This window comes from Mchenga conophoros, linkage group LG23, assembly GCF_057382185.1.
Source record: "Mchenga conophoros isolate Kocher_MC1m ecotype Shallow Benthic linkage group LG23, M_conophoros_male_GT1.1, whole genome shotgun sequence".
Classification (NCBI taxonomy): domain Eukaryota; kingdom Metazoa; phylum Chordata; class Actinopteri; order Cichliformes; family Cichlidae; genus Mchenga; species Mchenga conophoros.
In genome coordinates this window covers 15,182,931-15,209,257 of record NC_140547.1, presented here as the reverse complement: position 1 = coordinate 15,209,257, position 26,327 = coordinate 15,182,931, and the positions used below count along the sequence as shown (strand labels likewise).

Here is a 26,327-nt window from a genome sequence, read left to right as displayed (position 1 = left end):
AGCGTTTGTTTTGTTTAATTTCCCTTTCTCCTTTAAATGGGGCATGAAATAAAAAGTTCCTGTAATTATCTGCCATTCCAAATACCAGCTTTTTTAAAGCTGAAGTTAAAAAGTGTTAAGATTAAATATGGACCAATTTGTAGACTTCAAAACTTAAAATATTAAAATTAGACAAATGCTGGTCGTATTTTGCTGTCATGCAATTAAAAATAAAGTTTGGCACGTGCAAGTGCTAATGCATATTTATATTTCTAGCCGTAGTCTGAAAAAAAAATGCACAAAGTAGTCAACTTGACCCAAAGTTATTAATCACACTGCTCATTTCTTTCAGAAACACAAACTTTTATTTTCAGTATGACACTAAATGCAAGCCATGAGGCTAATTTTATTCTTCTTTAAGAAATTCAGTTCTTATTATAATTAGAAGACTGTCAACAAAGGATTTTTCTGAAAAGGAAATATAGTTCTGACCCTTATTCTTTTCTAGAGCTTCTGAAGCAACACCAATGAAACAGTCAAACATACAAAAATGTCAGCATGCATAACAAGCCTGTTTGTGTTGAGAAACAGCCCAATAAGGGCACTATGAGGAATGCAAATAAACAGAATCCAGAGTTCCGTAGAGTCCAACAAAAGACACCAGTCATAAGAACAGAGACAAAATGATATTTTAAATTATAATAAAATAAGACAAAAATCAACGTAATGACATTCAGTTCAAACAGAAGGCGTCAACTGTCCGGCAGGGCTCTCCGCTGAAGTCAGTGATGTGTTTCTAGCTCCACGATGGTCCACTCTCCCTGTGGAGAAGCAGCATCTTCTGGGGAGAAGCTGGTTACAGTAATGCTAGTGGAGGAGTCCTCCATGGGTGAGATAAGCTCCGCCCAACGTTTGAAGGTCTCCTTCTCTGGGGACAGGAAAGCCTGCGAGTCCAGACAGTCACGTGACAGAGACAGAGTCTGCTTGATAAGATACTGGGCCAGGTTGAGCTCCTCAGGTACAGGGTTTATGACACCCAAATTGGACGCGTGGTCTGTCAGGAGCTGCTTGAGCAGGCTCCAGTCCCGCTCGGCAAAATCGCTGCTTTTATCCCCATCCCCTGTTTGCTTTTCTTCCTCTGCTTGCCGTTTAACATTCCTGTCCTTGTCCGAAAAGTGCTCAATAGCTTCCCCCACATCCATCTCGTAAATGGGGGACAGGGCTTTGGATGGTCGGCGGTCATGTTTGCAGCTTTGATCCAATCTGTCACAACCAATGTCCCCTAAAAACAATTGACAATACTGCACAATGACAAACTGAATCATTCCTGCACAGGTCTTTTACTCAAATCAGAGACTAATCGCTGCAAACTAAAATAAAAAAAATATAAAAAAAAAACATGACAGAAAATTTACCCTTAATGCAACTGTTCCCTTTAAAACACACAACAACAAAAAAAACAAACAAACCCCACAAAACCCCGTAGTGATGTCAGGTGACGACAACACAGTGAGCGAGCAGTGATACTGATGATCACATATGATTATCACCACAAATTTCAAGTTCATCAGTTCAAAACTCACTCATCACTTTAGATATGCACGTCAAAAGGCAAACAGTTGCTTTGAAGGTAATGTACAGAGGTTTGCTTTGCAGGATGCATCTCTTTATCCACCTGTTCAAACAAAGTAAGCCATGCACTACCAGCACCAGTGAGCTTTGCATTTGCCAGAAAGTAACAGTGATATGTTTTGATATTCACGTGCAGGCAGACGTAAGAAACAGACTTAAATACTGTCACAGAAACCGAAATGCGAGCAACAATGCTTTTACTTAGTTGCACAAAAGATGGCATAACACCATGTTTCTTTAGACATTCTCTGTCTTCTCTACTTTTAACAAATTACAAAAATGGCAAAAGACTGATAATTACAAAATATTTCATGGTTGCATAGGGATAAACCCTTGGAAGTGGTGCAGCAGGACTTCTTTTTCAGGAATATGATAGTGAAAAAAGAGAGACATGGCAGGACAATGAAGACTGCTCTAGACACACGTTACGTACGTTACAGAGGAGGCTACTGACACTACACAAAACCTACTGAACAGAAGTGTATAGACAACAAAACACTTTCCTTAAAAGATGGACCTCTACGTGTCTAGACACAGGTCTACTGGGTATGATGGAAGATGATGGAAAAATCAAAATATAAAACATAAATAAAGGATGGTGCTGATAATGATAAAGCAATTTCAACAACGGCATGCATGTGTGCTGTGCAAAATTGAAAAAAAGGTAAACAAAAGTCAGAAAGAGGTACAATCTTGAATACAAATAAAAAGAAACAGAAAAGCCAGGGAAACGTTTCCTAGCATAACAATCTTTTCTGAGCAGCAGTGGCAGTTTGGTGTCATCTACTTTGTACAAACAGTTTGTATATTTGGACTTTTAAGTCAGGTAGTTACTCTCCAAAGATTTGGAAGAAAAAGGAAAAGAAAAAAAACCCTAACAAGTAATTTACCTGATTACAATTTTGAAAAGGTGCTACGTATAACATTTTAACACCAAAAAAATAAAAATAAAATCATCTATGAACAACAAAATAAAACATCACTCCGCTGCAGTTTCACTCCCACATGATTCTCAGTCTTACTGAAGATTTGAGGTAATCTGTTTCCATGTAATAAGACATTGAACATCTTTTATTACAGTCTGGTGTTTCCATGCGTAGAAGCACTTAAGTGCAACATTGTGACAACCATGAAAGTGAATCAATGCACCATGCATTAGTTTTTCTTAATGCGTCTCTTTGCCATGTTTTTGCTCAGAAGATGGATGTCTACTGTTCAGTGCAGCAGTCATTGTTATAATGTTGTGCTAAATCCTCTCCCTCTTTTTAAGTACTTGTACTTTTATTTTAAAAAAACAAAAAAAACCGACAAAAAAAACAACCCTGCAGGGGAACAGTGGAGCTCAGAAACCGCTGTTATACTAAATCATACTCTAATAAAAGCTGGATGTAGCCACTGTGATGCCACCTACTGGTTAATGGACTCATTGCACTTCTAAATCTCATCATCGATTCTTGAGCAAGAGATGAACATATTTAGACTTGGAGTGCCAAGTTATCAGCTGATGTTTGTATGCTTGGTTAGCAAGCTGTATCAATAAACTGCACCTGTTAGGTAGTGCTGAGTAACAGGCTAATAAATTACTAAAATTTCACTCACGCAGACAGAAACTATCCAGTCTGTAACAGAGTTATTTTCAATTCAACAGTGGAGCTGATCTGGTGTGACTTTGGAGTCAGCCTCAGGTGGTTATTATCAGAGGAACTGTTTTTAACACTTCCGCTCTGGCTACATTTTTCAGCCCTGAAGGTTGCTGCTTGATATCCGTCAAAACGGGAAGGATACAGCTAGAAAGCAATTTAGTTAAACAAGACAAAATGTTTATTTTAACCTTTGTGGTTTATAATTTGGATTCTATCATTTTTGAGCTTTTAATACAATTAGAATTGGAGTACAAGTGTCCATGTGGGGGGAAAAAGCCAAGCTACATGCTACAGTGCAATTTATCCCTAAGAAGACACCAACAGAAAAACAAACACAAATAGATTGTCAGAAAGAAAACAGGTGCTGTAGCAGCATGTTCTCATACAGCAGCCAGTGAGATTTATGAAAAATATCTTGATTACTGGCATAACAAAATGATCAACTAAACTATAGTCTTATAGTGCGAGGAATCATACAAGCGAAAGAAAATGAATCGATAAACTGGTATTAAAATGCTTTATGTAGCACCTTCAGCTATTTCAAATGATCTGTGGCTCAAAACGGCCAAAGATTCTTCCACTGCATAAAAGAAATGAAAAAAAATTATAAAGAAATTTATTTTTTATGTACATAAAAGTGCATTGAAAAACCTATGTCACAAGCCTTGTCAGAAACAAGGCAGATTATTTTAGGCAGATACAATTTTATGATCATTTTTAATGAAATGTACACTGTTTTTCTCTTTGATGAGTAAACTGAGTTTGAGCCTACATGCCTCAAACTAAAGGTAGTTCAGTTGTTAAAAGATGTAGTTTCGATGGGACCAATTTCCATCTGTAAAAGGATATTGATGTTGCAAATTCAAATTCACACCAGCTACATGAGAGGGCTGAGATGAGAGAACGTTTTTAGCTATTAAAGAATTATGACTATAGATTTTATTTGAATTTGAACTTCTATTTGTTACTAGTTACTAAACTAGTACACTTTGTAATATCCTTTTTTTCTGAAGGTGGGGTAAGGTATATACTGGAAGTAAGTAAGGTAAAGGAATTAAAGTAAAAGTAAATGAATCCTGTGGGGATAAAATATACCTTCACTGATGGAGAGTGGGGGGATAAGATGGGTTTGGATTTGGGGTCTAGGAAGGATCCGGAGATCATACATTACCTGCTGGAGATTGTGCAGCATGTACAGGAGAGTCCCCTGTCAACTGAGACTCATTTAAGTCTAGATGTAAATCAGCTTTCTTGCTTTCTGAAGGATTGGAGTAATTTTTGCTCATCCCTCCATTGTACTGTTCAGTGTGACGCAGATCCAGATGGCATGGGCGTTCTTGGGGAGGCGTATCTCTGGTGTCAGAGCCCAGGGGAGGACAGCTGGACTTCACTCTGTCTACCTGGATGTGATTTTCCTCCTTCTGCGTGGTGTCCTGGATCTCTGTAAGGAATACAGATTTTTCTTCCTGGTCCTCCTCAGGTTTTTTGTGCTTCATACCTGTGTTTTCAACATGATGTGGCTGGTGGTTCTGTTGGTCACTCAAAGGGGCGCTACTGAACTGAGGAGCAGAAGAGTCATTATCAAAAACATCACAGGGAGTCACATCTTGCTGCTGAGGTGGAGTTTGGACACCGCCCTCCTCTGAGCCCAACTCCTCGCACTCATCAACAGATAGCAACACTGACCGACGGAAGTTAGATGACTGATAGTCTGGTTGCTCGTTCTCCTGGTCCACACCTTCGTCGTCAAAAGCCAGGTTGACTATCCCCTGAAAGTGTGGTGAGGGTTCAGTTGGCAGTGGCAGACCCTGACCTGGAATCACTTCAACTTCTGATCGCTCGTCTTCTGTTTCCTCCTCCTCCTCCTCATCTTCCTCTTCCTCAGAAGAGAAGAGCTGGTGGTCAGGGACACTTTTTACAGTCACAGTGGCCTCAACTTCTGAGTGCTCCTCCTCCACTGGCACCTCATCTCTTTGCAACCACGAACGAGGGCGTCGCCTTACTCCCTCTTCCTCGCTGGTGGTCTCCGCTTCTCTCCCACGCAGGCGGACCTCCACTCTCAACCCAGCCCCACCTTCATACATCTTCAACTCTTCCGGCGTGCTGGTGTCACTGCTGCTGCGACCCAAGAAGTCGTGACAACGCATGGTGCCACACTTGGACACGCCTCTATCGTTGGAGCAATCATCATCCTGTGAACCTCCTGCATCGTAGTCCTCTGAGCGGGGCTTGATGTCGTCAGAAGAAGTGGTGTGTGTGCTGCCGGTCTCGGATTCTGGGCTGACCTGATGGTGGATGCCGCTCCAAGAATCCTCTACAGGGGTTTCAGTGCTTCCCACACTGCAGGGGTTATCTACGGGCTGTTGAGTGTCTCTTGGGGGATTTGGCGAGCTGATCTCATGAACATCTTCGCTGATGTGAGCTGGGATGGCATTGCTTTGAGGCTGTTTCACTTTGCTGCCTTCAGTTTTTTTACAAACGTCTGCTTTTGGAGAACTGACACGGGTGGCGTTTTTAGCTGCTGGTGCATCACTGGTCTTGTCTCCTCCACCAGCAGTGTTTTCCAGCTGTACTTGAGACTTCTGGAGACTCTGCTTGGGGCTTGACTCTAGATGACGTGACTCTTCTCCATCCTGGTTTGATGGCTGCGTACTAGGTGCTGCAAGCTGAGCAGAGGGTACTAACTGTGCAACATCTTTTTGCTCAACAGCATCTCCAGAGCCTTCGTTTGGACCAGGCTCTGTTTCGCAGTCTGCCTTTTTACTATTCCCTGCCTCTTTTCCTTTAGGTTCTGATTGCTTGGAGGCAGCAGCAGCTGTAGCGGAGGTTTTAGAGGTTCTTGCAGCTTTTGGTGAAGATTTCTCTGTAGAGAACTCTGTAGTACTTTTTGGCTTTGATCCAGACTTGGCAGCTGCTACTGAGGATTGCCTGGAAGGAGCTGAGGAGGCTTTTGCTGGTTTAGTACTGGACTTCGCAGAGACTCCAGTGGCTGAAACGGGTTTTGTGATCTTCTTTTTAGGAGTTTCACTAACTGTTTTATCTGTTGCTGATGGTTTTGAAGGATCTTTGCCATCTTCTTTCCTGGGAGAAGCCGTTTTTCTTATGGAGGATCCATGTTTGGAGCCTTAAAGAAAAAAAAAAGGACAGAACATTAATACTATGCAAATGGTGTAAAGACAGACAAATTAAGAAGATTTTAAAACTTCACCATGGTGATCTGGTGTGCTCCTTCCCTTGGTATCTGCTCTTGCTGCTGTCACTGCAGTGGCCACTTTCTCTTCTGGACCAGTCTTTAATTTGCTAGTTTCTCTCCCACCAGTTTTTTTGGATGGACTGATGAAACAGGCAGACAAAGCAATAAAAACAACCATGTGAGAAAATTATTTTTTTTAAACAAATACTTAATTAACACTCCGGGACAATATCATCATAAAAATATTTACAGGAAGAGCTGCAAAAAAAACAAACCATGAATTAATATTTAACACCAGTGGGGGGCAGCAATGTTATTTCTCCAATTTGGTCAAGGGCAAGCTTCTGAGACATGAGCAGACTATAAATCCAAGGAACTTTTAGTGGTTACTTCGTGTCCTTGTGAAGGATGTTTTTCTTGGCTTTTTAACAAAGTCAGACTTCAGGAACACAAACACAGAGGACATTTTACAGTCTGAGACATGCTGTGGGCTCAAGGTCAAAATGTCTTTTTTAGCTGAGATATTAGGAGAGAGTTTACACAGCAGAGGTAAACAGAAGCTTCCTCTGATAGCTGTGATTGCTAACAGCAAAAACAGAAAAAACGATCAGTTTTCTCACAAAAATTTATGTGAAAAGACAATTTAGCGATAACCATTTACCACAATCCACCACCCACACCACACTCAGATGAAAACTCAAAACGGACCCAAAAATGCAACAAAGATATTTTTCAAGTATTTGCAGGCTAAGGAAGAAGAAAAAAAGATTTGTTGGTTTCTTTCTGGGGAGCCAATGAAATATTAATGTGCTCCCTTGTGATGCAGACGTCAGGTGATGCTGACTGTGAAACCGATATTTTTAACACCTTTGAAAGACCCATAACAGGCTTGTCAGAATACACTACACAGTTGCTTTTATCCTCCTGACAGCCACATGTGACCTAAAAAAAAAAAGAAATAAATAAGGCAATAGTGTGCTGCAGTGCACATCTTAATTGCCCTAGATTTACATTGCTAAACATGCGGTCTCATGCATGTTTGGTTTTCTACATACTGACTGCTTGAAACCAATGAGACTGAGCGAGTGTCTGCTGGATGTGCTTATTTTACAAATTACGTTTAATATACATGAACACAAAATTCTCTGCACTCTCACATCTCTATTTGGGTGACTGAGTTGTTTTTGACCTTCTGACATATTTCCAGTACTGCAGGTGGCAAAAGTGGGTTTTTTTGGTCACAGAAATTTGAGTTATAGAAGAGCGTTGTCTATTACACTTTTCTTTTAAAGCTGCTTATTTACAGAAAGTTATTAGCAACCAAAATACAAAAGGAAGTGACTGTTTGTTTCCCAAACCCTTCAAGTAAACAGCTGGCTGTGGCTCAGGAGGTGGAGTGGGTCATCTTATGTAACTCAGTCACCCAAATAGAGGTGTGAGAGTGCAGAGAATTTTGTGTTCATGTATATTAAACGTAATTTGTAAAATAAGCACATCCAGCAGACACTCGCTCAGTCTCATCGTGGCTTAAGAGTTGGGAGTTCGCCTTGTAATCGGAAGGTTGCCGGTTCGAGCCCCGGCTTGGACAGTCTCGGTCGTTGTGTCCTTGGGCAAGACACTTCACCCGTTGCCTACTGGTGGTGGTCAGAGGGCCCGGTGGCGCCAGTGCCCGGCAGCCTCGCCTGGCTGTGGCTACAATGTAGCTTGCCATCACCAGTGTGTGAATGTGTGTGTGAATGGGTGGATGACTGGATATGTAAAGCGCTTTGGGGTCCTTAGGGACTAGTAAAGCGCTATATAAATACAGGCCATTTACCATTTACCATTTAAGGGTCCTTGGGACCAAATTGCTCCCTATGCTTCCATCAGTGCATGAGTTGGTGCATGCACTTAAAGATAAAGAATAAAGCATTGCATGATTGTTTGACCATGATTGAGTGAGTGAGTAAAAAGTGCTTTGAGTGCTCAGTTAGAGGAGAAAAAAGATACAAGAGACAGTCCATTTAACATATTAAAACTTTACTTGAATGTCATTTGATACTAAGCCCCCAAATGGGAACATCTAAGGGGTAAATGTAACCATTAGCATTTGACTGAATATATTAACATATTAAGTGCTGCAATGCTAGAGTTAAACTCACCTGCTAGTCTTTGTTGCATCTGATCTCTGAGGAGCTTTTGTCATTGGGGATTTGGTTACTGCCTTGGCCTGGTGTTTGGGCTTTGCGCCTAAAACAAAGAACATGGATCACATGCAGAACTGCTGCAAGCAGAAGTTTGTGAGTGCACTAATTTCATCCCTCCAACTATATTTAAAAAAACAAGAGAGTAGAAGGAAATAATAGAAAGGTGGCCTAATGTAGGTGCTCTTAGCGCTTAAGCTCACATTACAGGCAGTTGCTTTCAGGGTGGAGTACAGGGGGACACATGCTGCATTTGTACCAGTTGAGGCCCAGTTGAGCTGTGAACACTGATATCAACTCTTTAAAGCTTCACTCAGTAAAAAAAAAGCTCAAATAATCAGTCACACCACCCTGTGTGACAGCTGTAAAGGGCTTTGACCTCTGCTGTTTTGTTTCCAAGGACAGGCACATGCACTTTGTTTCCTCATGAATCAACATTCATACATGACACTGCCCTTGTCTTCCACAAAATCCCTCCTGGCCACAACGCCACTTTGATCATACTAATTAGTCTGGAGGCCCCTTCATATTTCAGCTACAGTTTTATCCCTGAAGTGTCAGTGAGCTGACTCACTAACACTTCAGCCTGGCTGCTGTGATGTACTATACAGTAATTGGTGTCAGTCAGAATGTAAAGAAGTCAATAAAGAATGTGAACCTGGAACAGAGTGGGTGTCATTGCGAGGGCTGCTGGCACAGTTCTCTGGAGATGCACTGCCTGATGTAGATGAAGTGTTGGGCTGGGCTTGGGTGGTGCCAGCAGTGTTGTCAGCCTTTCCTGCTGAGCTCTTTTGAGCTTTCGTTCCTGCTGTTTGGCTTGCAGATGTGCCGCCTGTGGGAGAGGTTTTAGGCCTTGCACCTGGATTTGGCTTCTTTTCATGCTCTTTAGCCCCAGGAGAGCTTCTGGGGCCATTGGCACTGGCTATATCATGTCTAGCTCCCGCAGCTCCCGTGCCATTGACAACTGGCACCCCAGCTGATGCTGTCTTTGCTTTTGCTGCTACACCTCTGTCTGCTGGTTTCTTCACATTCTTTGCCTTGGATGTTTGACCATCCCCTGGTTTGTTAGCTGCCCCAAGTCCATCAGACTTCATGACTGATGCAGCACTGCGAGAGGAAGGATTTCTGTTTACAGACACCCGCTGGGTCCTATGAACAGGAGGACTCTCAGGTGCAGATGAAGGGCATTTTATAGCCCTTGACTGCAGGGGAAAAAAGCACATTAGTTATGTAACAGTATTACTGAAGTGAATTAATAAGCCACAAAACAGAGCGCTGCCTTAAGAAAGTAAATCATATTAGAGTTTCCTACGGAACACTAGAGCATACCATTAGAAACAATGCCATCTATCAACTCCGATCTAGACAGCCGCCTGAGCACTCTATAGTTAGAGCTAAGCTATGAATTCTATTATGTATCTCTATGTCTTTTTTCACTCAGAGTCTATCAGCTGTACATTCCTCTTCGCACTGCTTCAAACCACCTCCTGAAAATCTTCAGCAGCTCCACTGCTCCTAACCACTCTTGGCAATGTCTATCTGAAATGCGTCAATCAGCTTATCTTATCGACACATCTGCTGTTCTTTTCATACGGTATCCTTCTCCTGTGAGGGTAAAGCCATGATGACATATGGCATGCAACAGACAGGCCACAACTTTTCTCTGAGCTAAAGCAGCCTCGCAATCATAAAACTCAGAGTCCTTAATAACAACCACAATAAATAAAAAAGGACCTTAAATGAGAAAACAAACCATTTAAAATTATTACCTGTGAACTAGTGAATACAGGCTTTTTTCCAAGTCTTCGACTGTCCCCTTTATCAATCGCATCTGTCAAAAAAAAAGGATGAAATCAAGTTCATTTCAATAAGCCAATCAGGATTCTGCCAATATTCAAATCTGAGCATAACACAGATGAAAAGGTGGAACCATTTTCTTTTTTTGTAAATGACACCGTCCTGATGTCCCGTTCGTTATCTGAGCTAAAGCAGCCATTCTGTTCATTCACAAATTCCTGTTTCCACACCCTATGTTTACCACTAAAGAAACAAACATTAAATCAGTGGACTGATGGGGTCACCTGTGTCTGGTAAGCATTCGTCCAGACAGAGGATGGCCATTTCTATACTTCATATCTAATATTGCTAAAAATTAAAGCAAAGTCAAATTTACTCTATTTGCCAAAAGTGCATTTGTTATGTTTGCATGCAAGAGTGAATTCTGATTGCAATAGGCAAGAAATATAGCAGTAATAATCACACACCGACACCAGCCAAATATATTATTCATGCAGTACATTTCAACACACTTCTAAGAAAGCAGTGTATTATTAATACGTGCAAAGCAGTGCAGACCGACAAAAAACAGGAATCCAGCCTTTCATTCACACCCATTAAAAAACAAGCATGGCGTATCTGGTGCCTTTACCATACTGCTGTGCACACATCTGTCAAACACTGTTAAAATATAGCTTAAATGTGTAGAAAAGAGCCCTGGCTAGACAATAAATTGGTTAGCAGTGGCCAGGTTACAGTGCAGAAAGAAGCCAAGAAGTATTAAATCAGCCAACAGCATATGCTTCGGAGCTTTGGTTCCTCTCTGATGATGCAGAACCACTGCCTCAGCACTAGGCTGGGTTAGGGAGAGTGAAAAAAAGAAAAAAAAAACCCACTTACATCCACACACCGCATTAAGAACCTTCTGTGTGCCTGGATATAATAGGTCCCATAAATGGAATAAAATTATTTACCTGCCAGTATCCTCTCTCTGTGTTTGGATGATAGAGTCTCCCATCCCTGCGTGTGGCGAACCGCGTAAAACGTCTGAAGCAGGAAGGTCCAGAGCCGGCCGCGTAGCGCACAAATCTCTTGCCTGAACGGCTGGCGGTAATACAGAGGAGAGAGGGAGGAGAAGAATGGAAGGGGTGCGCTAAAGCACAAGCGAATCAGCAGCTGCTTCAAGAACCCTTCTCCATGGCAACAAATACCCCCTCCCTTCTCCCTTTGCTCGCTGAATCTGCCCCCTCCCTCTCCTTCCCCGTCTCTGTTGCAGAATCAACTTGGGCTCCCTTGAGAGAAATCTGTGATGTCACGGGCTGATGCGGACACTCCTTTTTCCTCGCTTGATTCTAAAAAAAAAAACAAGGCTGGACAAGTAGGGAGGAGCGATCTCCACCTCTTCCGCCTTACCCACAACACATACCCTTCTCTGGCAGATACACAGGCTACGCAGATTAGTGAGGGTTACACGTCACAGTCTCCCTCTGCTTAATCCATTGTGCCGTACTGTACAGTATTTAGAGGGGTTATGTGCTTTGACATGTTCAGCCAGGTCACTTTCTCCTGAAAGTCCTCTCACAAGCTTAACGTTCCTGTTTGAATGGTTTTATTAGTCCCTTTAAATAAACAGTGACACATTACATGCCACTATTTCTATACTTGCTCATCCAATAACTCAGAATTAGAATCCACATTTTTTCCATTTTAGTTCCTTTTGTATAGAAAACATATTACAAGGGGCCTCTAGAAATGTTTAATCTGTCATGTCTGTAATTTTTTTTAATTAAAAATATTGTAAAATATTTCACCAAATGTCCAAAAGTCACAGGATTAAGAGTGTGTTTTGTACAGTGCATTTGCACAGGATAAGCAAAGTCAGTGCTTTGCTCAGACATCTGTGCTCTCTATCTACAGACCTCAGGTTAATTTTAATAACTGTTGAGTCCGTTTAAAGACATCAAAGTATTCCAGGCCAAATGCTTTTAATGAATATTTTCCTCCTTACATCTTAGATGTTTCAGTCTTTGCATTGTATTTTGTGTAATATCATTAGTCCTCCTGATTTAAATCCAAAAAGGCTGTGTAAACTTTCGCATGAAACTTTCATTGTAGCCCCACACCTCTTGTGCTGGGTAAAATTAAAGAGAAAAGGTGAAGTGAGTACAAAAAACCAAACAAACTGCAAATTATAATAAATAAATAAACACTGGATGCACAGGATGAATGTTACAAGCCTTCTGTCCTTGGTGAAAGATGCTAGGAGATTACTAGGAGTACATGTAAGTTCACCAACACTCAACCAAGCAGAAACTGTCACACGTGTAGTTCTCCATGAGGTGGTAGCATCTGTGTGCAAGCATTTACACTTCGACAGAAGCAGAGAATATGAAGGATGCTTCTGGCGACTAATTTCCTAAAAAGGAAGAATCTCAAAACTGAGAACATTTTGACTGACAAGATTAACTATTGTGTGTATATTTGAAAACTATTTCAACTCATGACTCACATGTGTCAACAAATATTTAACCAATAACCCACATTTTGTGGCACGTGAAACACTCCACACAGGTTAGTTTGCTAAACATAGCTAACATTAGCAGTGCTACCACCAGTAGCCTTCTTTGCCTACAGGTCAACATCCAGCTGATTGTACAGAAAGTGGTAACGTATGTTTGTATAAGTTTTTGCTGACAAAGGCTAAATGCAACATCCATGTTGCACGTTAAAATCCTGTAACATCATCTGTTTGTCTCTCATTTTCCACCTTGCCTTTTTATGAGGGTTGTTTCCATGTGCTCCCCCATTACCTACCACTTAAAGTGGCTGCGAAAAATCTAAGAACCAACAGTTAAGTGGTGTCGTACATTAATAAAACACAATGTTAGAATATTTAGTCCTCCTATAATGTTGCTGATTTAACAGATTATTAAATACGAGGGTAAAATAATGTTTGCTTAATAACTTGTCAACAAAAATATTGGCGTAACATATCCTGGGTGAACTAAAATTTTCTTGCTTGCTTTTTCAGGTGGTCTAGGTGACTTACTATTACCCACCTTTGATTGTAATTAATGTTACAGATCTACATGGACTGAACTAAGCAAGGAAGTTTCATTTAACTGCATACACAGATGTGATACAGTAATATAATAGAATTGTGACTCATTTCACCTCCTCTAGTTGTTGCAATCGCCTCTCCATGCAAAAATCCTCCTCAAAGTCATCTTCGCAAAGCGAGTGCACAGCAGTGAAAAGGTCACAGCAGTTATCCACAGTCACACCTTCCCTGATGGCTGAACAAAGCTTCCTTAACAGCGTGGGCTCTCTAGTAAACTCTTCTCTCTGTAACGCAATCAGACATAGAGATAAATATGGGGGCTGCTTCTTGTTACATTTCCAGACGATCATAATAAATCAAAGTGTATTTGTATGGCTACTTCACCAACTCACTATGCAAAGGTCCTTGAAAGCCTGAGTGTCGGTGACTTTGGGGAAGTGCTGCACAATGACACGCAAGCTCTCCTCCTGCAGCTCTGTGGCCAGGCTTCTCACCTGTTGGGCCCACTTGACTTCAGGGAGAGAGCCAATCAGCTGCTCAGTTCTACAGAGCATGGTCACGGCGTTCTGCACAGTCTGCATGGAAATATCTATAAGCTAAAGAAACTCTTGCTACGTGACAAAACAAATTAAAGCTGAATGAGCACAACTCCATACAAAACTCTTTTACTCCTGCCCAGGACCTATTGATCAATTGAGGAATTCCCCCGCATTGTGCAACCACTCTTGGCCAGCACAGAATCCCAGTACTTGGCAAGCATGAGCAATATATCCCCCCAGTGATGTAAGACAGGCTCACGACTCAATTATCAATAAAAAGGCTGGCTCACTCCCCATCTGTCTGCATCATACTCTTCAATCACCCACCCATTAATAACCAAGAATTTAATAAAGGTCATCTTTAATTAGATCATGTTCAAATTTCCTTCCTGTGACAAAAAACCCCCAAACAACACGGCTTGATGATACTTTATGACCATCTATTATATGAATAATTACAGCTGCAGACTCTGGGAGGGACAGACTTACCATTGTTTCAGTTACAGCTGTTAGGCAGGCTCTGTGGAGTTCAGGTGGCAACAGGGAGAAGTTCCTCTCACACCAGACTTTCACAAAATGCTCTGCAACCCACCTAAAATGACATATTAGAGATTAATAGGATGGCTAATTTTCATTTCAGCAATTCTATCACTTATTCCTAAATAATTTCTCTGCACCGTAACCCTGAGGCTCTGAGTATCAGCCAGCAGCAAAAAACAATGAATGACTGAGTGAGCATGAGAGGCTTGGTAACGCACTGCTGCAGAGAACAGCACTGTTCGGTTCACCATCCCAGTCGCGTGACTCATCAGACTCAATAGACACAACAGGGTAAGGGCAGCCCCTCCTCCCCACAACTTACATCTACACACACCACTTCAAATAAGACCCATCACAGCCAGCTCACAGCCTCCCTCAACACATCCGATTCCTCTGACCTACATTCACACGATTCTTGCCCACTCACTGCAGAGTGCAACACCACAGTGTGCAGTAGTATCAGATGCGAAACTGAAAAAAAAAAAGACTTAGATGCGCATCGCATGTGAAGTGTATAAAATCCGAGAGCAGAATGAAAATATGTAATATCTGCTGTAAAACTGGTGTTTTGTTTTGGTGCAAAACACCGGATTTCTTTGAGCTTCATTGTTCCACTGAAGCAAAATTCATTCACTCTCATGTGATGATGTGATTGCTTCATTGGTTGCCAAAGTAAATGTCTTTACTGAGCACTGTGGTAGTTTGAAACACGCCATGAAAGGCTCTGTAATGGGAAGCACAGAATCAGAACAAAAAATGTAGACACCCAGACATCAATTCACACAGCATTAATATTTAGAGGTTGGTAACTTACACTGAAATTATAAATACACAAGCCTAGCATGGGACAAATATCACATATTTGTTTGCAATAATTAAAAATTATCCCAGGTCCCCTGGTATTACGTATCCTGTGCATAGGTCTAACTCCTATGAGAGTTATGAATGATGCATTGGCAATTATGAGATAAATTATGAGATAAATTTGTGAAAAAGTCACAAGTCAAATTCCTGTTTTCTTGGCGTCAAGCACAGCTCGGTGAAGGTCCTAAGAAGGCAGTGCTCTGGATCACTCGAAGCCATAGCTCAATTAGAAGCATCAAAAGTAAACAATGAATCAAAACTGAAAATAAACTTTGTAACAAATAAAGAAAGAGCTAAATAAAGAACTACTTTATTTAGAATAACTCCAATCAGCAAAAGATCTGTCAAATGAATGCTGTGTAGTTGTAGTCTCAAACAAATCTCAGGACGAGAAACAAAGCCAAAGAGGTGAGCTAAGCCACAAACAAAATCTCATATTGACTGATTCTAAGTTTGAGAGTTTTGGCATTAACAGACACCACGATGGATCAACACTGAAACACCATTGCGGGAACCTTCGAGTCTATACGTGTGATTTGCTACTCTGGAGTTGGACATCTGCACTGAATAGACTCCAGCCAGGCCCAGGCTAAGAAGACACAGCAGTCCATTCTTTTGGAGAGATGCTTCACCCTCTGGGTTCTGAAACCTTGTGAGTATATGCATTTGTAAGCCGTAAGAAAGCTTCCAAAAGTGTGGGAGTCTTGTTAAATTGCCCAAACGGTGCTGAGTGCAGACACTTACCGCTTACACTGCATATGGAGGTTTTGAAGACCTAAGGCATGTGTGAAAGAGAGGCACTCAAGGACTGTTCTCTGAACTCCATCAGCTGGCTGCAACCGCACACAGACAAGAAAAAAAACCAAACAGCAATACAAATATATAAAATGCTTTCAAACCGTTTCATTTAGGATGCAGTAGCATTCAGTACTGAGAGACTAAAGAAAACGAGATGATTACCTTTTTGAAGAGATTTTCTAAGGACACGTAAAGCTAAATGTGTGGAGACCACAAAAACTTTTTTCTTTTTTTAAATCCATGATGCCACATACTATTATGTACATTAAAAAAGGACACATCCTGCATTAGAACTAGGGACTTTTCTGAGGCCATTGAAGACACATGACTGTGTGAAGATTGTGTGTGAAGGCTGAAACTATTTTTTGCCGTGTGATCATAAATTCAACGTATCTGAAAAATCAAACTTCAACGACGTGCTGGTTTTAATGACATTTTCATTCAAGTCCATGAAAGCCATCCATCAAAGTACTCTGCTTGTCAATAGCTCACCTTAGGGAAGAAGCGGCAGTAGTCTCGGGTCAGAACCATTTCCACTACATCTTTCAGCCCCTCCAAACCCAGCATGTCTGCAGCCAGCACCACCTGACTGTGGAACAACAGACACCACATCCACGTCAGCATCTTTTCTTGGTTCTGAGTTTTATTTCTGTCAGTTCCCTGTACATACAATACCTGGCACTGGCTCTTCTGGGCAGATCCACAATGGCTCCATACATGAACTGAAGCAAGATTTCCATCTCATCTGGCCCCAAGCTAAAAAGATTAAAACAAACTCTTTATAAGCCTTGAATTGGAGGTTAACAAACGAAACTGCCCCAGATCTCACTCTAATATTCTCAATCTATGCACATTTCTTTGGCTATAAAGCCAAATAAGCCAGTAAATAAAAATCAATTTATCATGCAGCACTCGATCCATGTGCAATATACGGGCCTCACAGGTTCCCCTACATGTGCAGGCACTCTATTCTGATTTCTGTCTTCCCCGTTACCCTTAGATCAGTAATGCTGAGGTGTGTGACACGTCTCTCCCCGGAGGGAAAAATGGGCTTCATTTGCCTCTGTCATTCTGAAAGAAGGAGAATGCGAGTGGTGATGGTGATGCTGAGTGGGCGGGTGGTAGCGGGGGCTCTTCAGGAGGAAAAGGATGAGAAGACATTTATGTGCCTTGCAGAGGAAACATTCCAACTTTGCTTGGTTGAAATCTGAGCCAACTATATGAGATTTCACTGACAGCACACTGGCTGTGTCTGTTTTTGAAGTGTGGAGTTAAACATGGCATTGTGAGTGAAACCACATACAGTGCAGAGCCACCTCTGTAGCAATACATGAATAATTAATGCTCTATATGCAACTGCACAGTTCAGAAATTACGTTAGACCAGAAGTGGAGGTGTATTATTGATCTCTATGTCCTGCTGCTACGTGATGCTGATGTACTGGCCTTACCCTTGCAGAGTGATGCACTGTCTGGAGCTCTCCATCCAGCTCCCGCTAAGCATTGCTCGGAAGTACTGAGATCGTGCACACAGGATTGCCCTAGAAACCCAATAAAGCAGACAGCTGCATGTCAGAGAGCCACCTACCATTTATTCTTCACATCATTTGCAACTGAAATTGTTTGCACTTAAGCAGCTTTGAAGTGACAAGCAAGAAGAAAAAAATTAAATAAAAGAAATTGAGTTTTCTTGAATCTTTAAAGGCTATTTTTATTCTCTCTGACCTCACTGTACCATCACTGGTGTAAAAATACACCAGACTAGAATATTTATAAAAGGCATTAAAGACACGAGAGATTTTTCTATAAATTCCTTTTTTACTGTACACCCTTGAGTCCACATTGCTTTCTTTCTTGTCTTATGGCAGCGTTTATCAAATATTAGTGGCATGTAAAATAAAGTCTAAATGTGGTAAACCACACATTTAATTAATGACTTTGATTTTCTTAGGCTAAATAGGATAGCAGGCAGTTTGTTTCACAAATGCTTCTGGCAGATTTTGTTAAGGTAAAGATATGTCATCAGTCAATTGGTTTAACAGTAGGTACAGTTTGAGGGGTTCAAATATTTTTGGTTGACTACAGCTGAACTCTAACAGTTAATCCATTTTCTTCACCACTCATTAAATCCAGGGTCATGGTGAGCTTATCCCATGTGTTCATTAGGCAAGAGGCAGGGTACACCCTGGTCAGGTCCCCAGTCCATCACAAGGCTAACAGACAGAAACAGACACCCATTCACTTTCAGATTTACACCTTTAGCCAATTAAGAATCACCAGCTGACTGAGCATGCATGTTTTTGGACATGCCATAAGAAGCTGGAGTATCCAGAGAACACCAAGCGGGCAAACTCCACACAGAAAGCCCCCCCCCCCCCCCCCCAAAAAAAAAGAACAACAAAAAGAAAAAGAGCCCAGCTTCTCCTCTCTGCTGAGCTTTTTATGACTAATGGGTCCCCTGAGCAGGAGCTGGGAAAATCCTGTCTCCATAGCTACTACAACCTCTGCACTGCTGAATGACCGCCCACCACCGCTGCTTCACATTTGCATGAGTCAACAAGCGCTTTATTGTTTAACATCTGATAAATGTGTCTGTGATGTGCTGAAGTGAGGCGCTGCCTCCGATGTTTTGTGAACCAAAAAATAACCAAGATTAAATGGAAACCACACGTAGGCGCTTTAAATTCAATCCCATCAACACATAACACTTAGAGAATCTATGGGAAATTTATCAGAGGAAACAAAGAACATAATAAGGCAAATAAAGATATACCAAGGCAATTTTTGACTTCAATATTGCTGGACTGAACATTGGACTGGTAATTATTATTAAAAGAACAAATTACATCAGACAAAGATGAAGGACAACATGAACTAATTCATGTTATTCAACAAAAATATTTGCTCGAGTTTTATTTGAGCTCAGTGAGTCTTTACTGCATACTATTTTATGGTCATCCTAGTTGTTTCCTTTCCAGCCTCACCTGTGGGGAACAGCTGACAAGAGACAGGTAACGAGTAATAACATTAAGCTTCCCAAAAATTTGAAACCAAACATATGGAGAAAGAGAGGAGCTGACAAAGAAAGCACCATGGTCAGAGCTTTCAGTCACTTGGTTGGAGTTTGCAGTTAAAACAGCTGCAAAGAGACAAAGCAAAGCTGCTGGGGTAGCAGATGTGAAATACCTCTAAATTGTATTACCTTCTTCCATACTATGTTAGCTCTCAAGCCAGCCATTAGTGAACTGCTGCTGCTGCTCTGTGGTGTAATGAACAAAGAATAAAACAGACACTACGTAGCTCAGCCCAATTCAGCCTTCTGAGTCAGAATCAAACAATATCCGATCCAAATACTGCACCGATTTTTGGCTAACTCTAATTCAGTGAAATGACCTGAATTAACTTAACTGTGTCTTACAGTGTCACCTCACTTTTTCATTCATATAACACCGCCCAGTGGTTTAATCTTTGCTTGTTTTCCTTCAAACTGCATATAATTTTACACGTTTTGAGTTACGGTGAAAAAAGGGTAATTTCTGTATATGATCATATAAGCTTAGAAATAATTGTAAATTGAGCTACAAAAAAACGTTTTTTATTCCCAGTGTTTGGATACAGATGGCTGAAAATGTTGCCATGAATAGATCTACCTGTGGCAGGAAAAGACCTGATCTGCTACTTGGATAGTAATGTCACACTGCTCTCCCCTTTGGTACAGATCCAGCAGGTCAGCTCCGAGGCCAGAGGCTGGCTCGAGAACAACAGCATCTGCACACGAGTTGAGAAGGATAATGAGGAAGGACAGGAAGTGGAGGGTGGAAAAAAAATAGGAAAGCTTTAGGCTTATATTAATCTGCTGAGACCACACACAGAATGTGTGTATATGAGATAGCTCTCAGTAAACCAAGTTAAAAATACTGTAAAATATAAAAGCAGAGTAAAATCATGAACTAACCACAGCGTGGCCATGCTGTAATTACCAACAACAACAGGGATCTCAAAGCGATTAGCTCTTAAGTGGATTATGGCTGAGATAACATAATGGGAAGAAAGTGGAGGCGGGAGAGTTGCTGAGCAGCTGAGCCGTCACATAACTTGAAATAAACCCTTCATGGAAAAGAGGCTGGATCTGTTTACCTGATTCAGTGGATCTATGAAGGTCTGCTGTGTCGGGAGCAGGCAGAGTACTTTCTGGCACGGAGCCCTCAACATCTGGGATTATTGGAGCCGAGCGCATGCTCTGGTCTGCTGTGTACACTCGCCTGCAGGGGAGAAAGACTAAATTTAATTAAGAATCTTTCATACATATTAAAATGACAGTCTCATCTGACGCAGCTAGGCGATCTAAAGTGTGCCGAATTTGCTGTTCCTGCTCAGTGAAGCATTTAATAAAGAGGCTAGCAGGCCAGACCTCTGCCCTAACACCTTCTGAAAGGCGATTGCTCTGCTCTGGGTATTGTGTTATTGTATCAGTTTGAGTCACGGTCATAGTCAAAACAACAAAAGAGGAAGAAAAACGAACCAAGCAGACATTTTCTGAGTGGTTTCCCCCAGAAAGAAAACAAACAAACAAAAACAAAGAAAAAACAAAAACTCTTTACGTCTTACCAAGTCAGCTGGATGGTGTAATCACTTAATCACTTAAATGAGATCTGCTCATTTTGGTTCAATTTTTTTTTAATTGAAGTTCAGAAATATAATACAGACACAACACTGCTTGTCATGCGAGTCTCAAAGAAAAGCAACAAAGCAAACATAACAAATTTAGACAAACTATAAAACACTACAACTTAAGACATTCCTATATATACTTATTTTAGTGTATAAACAATATAATATCAGCGAGTAAAATGTTTTTTCACACCTCATTTTGTTTTATTTCACTATAATAACCTTGCCTAGGTGTTACCAGCTAAATGCAAATTTTTAGCCACATGCTTGAAAGTATATTCATTTTTTGCTCACTGCTGCTGCTCCCAGTGGCCATTTAAAGATCGAAAACGTATCATTTTTGCTGGTGTAATGAATGAGGCTTTAGTAATCTCCTCTATTCAAATCTAACAACCAACTGTCCTTACTTGTTTTTAACTATTTTAAGTTAGTGCAAACAGATGCAGAAACAGGGAGCTGACTATCACGAGAGCCTCCCTCCTCGCTGCGTGTCCTCACTCTATAAGACTGAGGTGCAGTTCAGTGCTATAAGATATCCTCTGTACTTTATCAGTTTATGTATGCGTCAACTTTCTGTTGTTGTTACATAATTTTTTATCATAGATGTGATTAAGAGTTATTCTGTACTTAATGTTGGCCTAGGAAACATTTTTTCTTTCTTTCATGTTTTTAGCATGTTGAATAGTGATCTCTCCCTCTCTTTCTGCCTATCCATTTTTTTGTGTTTTTTCAGCCACTGTCCTTATTTCTTGTTTAAATAACCGAAACATTTTAAAAGACTTCTGACGAGTCTTCTAATTGAAATAAACATCCAGAAATACTGCTTCTCCCCACCTCTTTCTTTCCCTTAATCTCCTGAATTAATATATAAAATTTAGAGTTCTTTGTTTAACTAGCATGCTTAGCTACACTGTAAATGACACACAGGATGAGTTTAAGTTTAATTAAAATTTGAACAAATTTGGTGACATTGCTGCACAGATCACTTTTTCCTGCACCACCACAACGGTGGACATTTTCATAAGGATTTCTGAGCAGTTTATTCATTTTAGTAATAAGGTTTAGTGTGAGGTTTCATTTAAATTTCACCATCCACAAAACATCACTCTTTTGCTTCCCACCTACCACATATAGCAGGAAAAAACAAAACAAAGCTGAACCCTTTCAGTAGCAGCAGTTTCTATATGACCTTATTTAGAGTGCTATGTCTAACTATTAAGAACGTCTTCCAGAACTAGGTAATAGAATAAGTAGTGCTGCTGGGAAAGAAGTTTTAAAGTGACTTCTCATTTCTGTGGCAGTGCAGTCGTAAGAGGAAGGCTTCTTGTCCTAATTTTAATTTGCTAATGAGACTCCATTCATTGGATCAAAGCCTGCGCTGCAAGGCTTTGATTAAAACTCAGTTTGCTATTTGTGCGTCTCAGCAAGAACTTGAAAATGAGCAGTGTAATTTATTATTCAATAGCTGCAGCATTTGCAGAGCTCACTGAATCAAGATTACCAGCGCTTCAGAATAAATATGGAGCACTTGGCGCCCCCTGTCAGACAGACACTGAAGCAGCAAAGATAACACATCAGGGAATAACTACCGTCTCATAACACCCCTACAAGGAAGCAGATGTAGAGCAAAGGTTTCATGTATACTCAGTGAAATGACCTACCTAAGGAAATCTTTGAGCCCAGACAGCTCATAGTCTGGCAGATGGATGATGATGGGATCTTTGTGCGTCTGTCCCTGAAGGACATCAGGAGCTCTGGCCAACAATACAGCTCTGTGTGCTCGGATCGAGCCAGAGCCAGCATACAGAGAAACATCAGCCTCCAGCTCCTCCTGCAGTAGCCTGGGGAAACACATCACAACACTTTAACAGCGGTGTTTAACAAAATAAATAAAACAACAAAAGTTGGGAAACAGTTTCGTATTTCATTGATCTTTAAAAACAAACACAGAAAGGAGACAATGAAGAAAAGGCCCAAGGCTCTGAAGATTCATCTGATGGCCCATTTTTCCACTTGAGAACAACACAAGCAGAGTCCTGAGGTGGTCTTATCATCTCATTCAGCCTCAATAACCAATGATCCAGAAACCAGTCAGCTGATGGCCAACTGTGACACTATGACTTCAAACTCCGGTGCTGTGTCCACTTGTATTACCCTTTGATTAGAAATGCTGCCCATGCACCAAGGAGATCCACATCCCAGAGTTTCCATTTATCTGTGAAACCTAGTGCAACTTTGCTTGCACCAAGTTTTCTATTCCAGATCCACTGATCCTATTATCTGAGGAAAAGCTCTACCCACGGCAGGCATTTCTTAAATGCAAGTTTGAAAGTAAGTAAATATAGTAAACATTGTACCTTCTAGAGGTTATTCAACAATAATTCCTCTGCTTCTGTGTTCTTTTAACACATCATGAATAATTATGGTTTTTACAAATACACTTCTGTCATTTCTTATTATTATAACTCTAATATGGAGCCAAGCACGTTTAAGAGACATTTGGAAAGCAATCTTTTTTTTCCCCCAAAGGAAAACTTGGCCTGATTCAAAAGAGCACTGGCTGTGAAACAACATCATTTATTAGACTGTGTCAAAATGGTCGATAAGTACATGTAGGTAACGTATATGCCAATGAAGCTTGTTAAAAAGACAAGAAAATGTCAGGCGCCTTCATCCAACAGACAAAGAAATACTGACAATATGTCAGATGACATGGGTTACTATTTCACAAAGAAAGAACGAATACAGGAGTGAAAACCAGCTCTATACTCTTAACATTTGAACAGCACTGGAGTTACTGCTAAAAAGTTTTTTTTTCTCAGTTATGGTGATGAATATCTCAGTGTGACACCAAATCTTTAATCAATAAAGCTGTCTGACAGGCTGTGCAATTGGTTTAAATGCTATGAGTGTGTGTGTGTGTGTGTTACTGAACATTCAGAAAATCTAGCCTGGGTTATTAAGGTACAGACACTAGATTTTAACTTCAGCTTTACTTTCTATAACCACATTTTGCTGCTTTTTTAGAAGCTTTTAATTAAATCTTAGAAATATTTTTTAAGTAGCATACAAAGGTGGCATAGTGGTTAGCACTGTTGCTTCACATTAAAGGAAGGTCCTGGGTTCAAATCTGCTATCTGGACAGGGCCCTTCTGTGTGGAGTTTGCATGTTTTCCTCATGTCTGCATGGGTTCTCCCTAGGGCTGTTCGATATAATGATATATATCGGATGACAATATAAAAAGTCTATCGTTTCATTTTATGCTATTGTTTGTTTTGTGGTGTCGCAAAATAAACTGTTTATGGCAATATTTTTTCACTGTTTTGATGGTCACTGTAGTGGCTATATTAATTTCTTAAAGTTCTCTCTTTCTCTTATATTTAATATAACCACACTACAGACGGACAAGCGCCTGTTTTTACGCGTTGTGGTTAGCAACAACGATAGTAACACCATCGCGTGTCCGCTTGTTTATGTTCCACATAAACCTTTCACAATAAAGCTCAAGATCCTGTTGAGACTTTTCAAAATAAACTGAATCACGTGAAAGAGCAGATTATTTACGGATGAGAAGTAAAAAAAAAAAAGACACCAGGTGCTAAAAAATAAACCTTAGACTCAAACGTTAGAACAGGCTTTTCCCTGCAGCACACCGTGTAATAAATACAAAGAAAACGGCGGCCGTTACAACTTATGTCTAAAAATATATAGTTTCATACATTGTTAAAACACTGGACTCCAGGTACGCGACGCCTAGCTGGAAACACTTCCCGCAAGTCGAGCTGCCAGAGAGTCACAGAATTTACAGAAAATGTTACATTTTTGTGATTTATATCGTTATCTGGATGATAGAATTCAAATATCGGGATATGAGATTTTGGTCATATCGCACAGCCCTAGTTCTCCCCAGATACTTCAGCTTTCTCCCACAGTCCAAAGGCAGGCAGTGGGATCAGATTAATTGGTGATTATAAACGGGGTGCAGGTGTGAACTTAAGTATGAATCGCTGAATGCCTCTATGTGATAGCCCTGTGACAGACTGATGAACTGTCTAATGTGTACCCAGCCTCTCGCGTTATGGCAGCTGGGATAGGTTTACACTTTACCTGAAAAGTGAAGTACTGCAGTGACATTTTCTTTCCCTGTTTTTCTCAATCTTAAATTGAAGATTCTCTTTCTTTGCAAAATCTGATATTGAATTAATTAAGCTAAAAGTGGTGTTTTTTTGTTTGATTTAATCAGCTCTTTCTACAAGTTCACATTACTGGACACAAGAACTGGTCAATTTTTATCCTTTGACAGCTCGGAACTGCCTTGGACAGCTGGATGAAAACTTGTTGCACATGTGTCAAAGCCCAGCCTTTAACACTGAGCTTTATGAGTCAGTGTCAGACACCTTACCTGTTCAGGTCTGCAGACAAAGCAGAAGATAAACATCTCTTCAGCTGATCCTTGTGTTTGCGCTCTTTGACCTGGAATTCGAGTCTCGCTGCCTCACTGGTGATCATGGTGTGTTATGTTCTCTAAAAGTGAGACAAGAGGGAAGACACACTTCAGCTTGTGAACTCAAAGGTGTTCTGGTGGAATGGGAACCACATCTTCCAGTGGCATGCTGTGTGCACACTATGACAAAGTGAGGCAGATCATCACAAACTGTGACAACTACACCAACAAGGATCACCTGACAAGTGCTGTCACATAGTCCAGGACAACAAAAGGCTACTGCGTTCACCTTTTTTTTTCCCGTAATCATGTGCTGCAATACCATCTTTCTCCACAGTCGCTGACTCATATTCGCTTTCCTTTTCTATCCAAAGAGGCGCTGTTAGCAAAGTTTAGCGAAATCAATGAAACCTGGAAGAGGTGACCGCAATAACGACAGAAAATCACCACGTTACGTGACCGAGAAATTTATTTAGCCGTACCCTTAAAAAGGATGATGATGTTATCCATGGTAAAATACCTGCTTTCGTGTGTTTCCAACAGAAAACACACCCAGCACCGCAAATATTAACCAGTGTCTGTTTGTGTGAAGTTTAATACTCAATAAAGCAATCCTTTTACAAAATTAAATACACGGAGCCCAAATTCACCTGCTCTAGCTCAGGTGTTTCCTCGTTCTCTGTGGGCTCCAGTTGGTACTGTAAGCAAATCAATCTCATTTTCCTCTGGCTGCTAGCATGCTAGCTACGAGGAGCTACCGTTAACAGTAAGCTACCCCCTTTAACCTTTAACTACCCTCGTCAAAAAATACACCTGCACAAATTAACTCCAGTCGATAGCTGCCTGCGAGCACGAGGCTCGGTAACTGCTCGTTAAGGATAAAATAAATGAATATGCTGACCCACTGACCAATGTTGTTGACATCACTGCTACACGCTGTTCGCCACCCACTACGACGCGGTTTGTCAAACGAAAAAGGAGTGGACAAGCCGGAAGCTTCGGAA

At 40.9% G+C, this 26,327-nt stretch overlaps 1 protein-coding gene across 2 annotated transcripts; it reads right to left on the bottom strand.

Annotated features, from left to right (window-relative positions):
- Positions 1-321: 321 nt before the first annotated feature.
- On the bottom strand, positions 322-26,327 carry btbd8 (BTB domain containing 8). Of its 2 annotated transcripts, none has more exons than XM_085264275.1 (19): positions 26,233-26,327; positions 25,282-25,403; positions 22,540-22,719; positions 20,345-20,469; positions 19,858-19,975; positions 17,659-17,748; positions 16,884-16,964; positions 16,701-16,797; positions 16,155-16,243; positions 14,496-14,598; positions 13,860-14,042; positions 13,581-13,751; positions 11,381-11,510; positions 10,400-10,461; positions 9,289-9,832; positions 8,589-8,676; positions 6,463-6,587; positions 4,426-6,378; positions 322-1,261 (listed from the first exon to the last, which is right to left on the bottom strand). In XM_085264275.1, exons 2-19 carry the CDS (start codon positions 25,386-25,388, stop codon positions 762-764), a joined length of 4,746 nt encoding a protein of 1,581 aa, XP_085120401.1. In that variant the 5' UTR covers positions 25,389-25,403; positions 26,233-26,327; the 3' UTR covers positions 322-761. The 2 variants fall into 2 exon arrangements, with proteins under 2 accessions (XP_085120401.1, XP_085120402.1); XM_085264276.1 differs by lacking the exon at positions 26,233-26,327 and adding an exon at positions 25,974-26,186.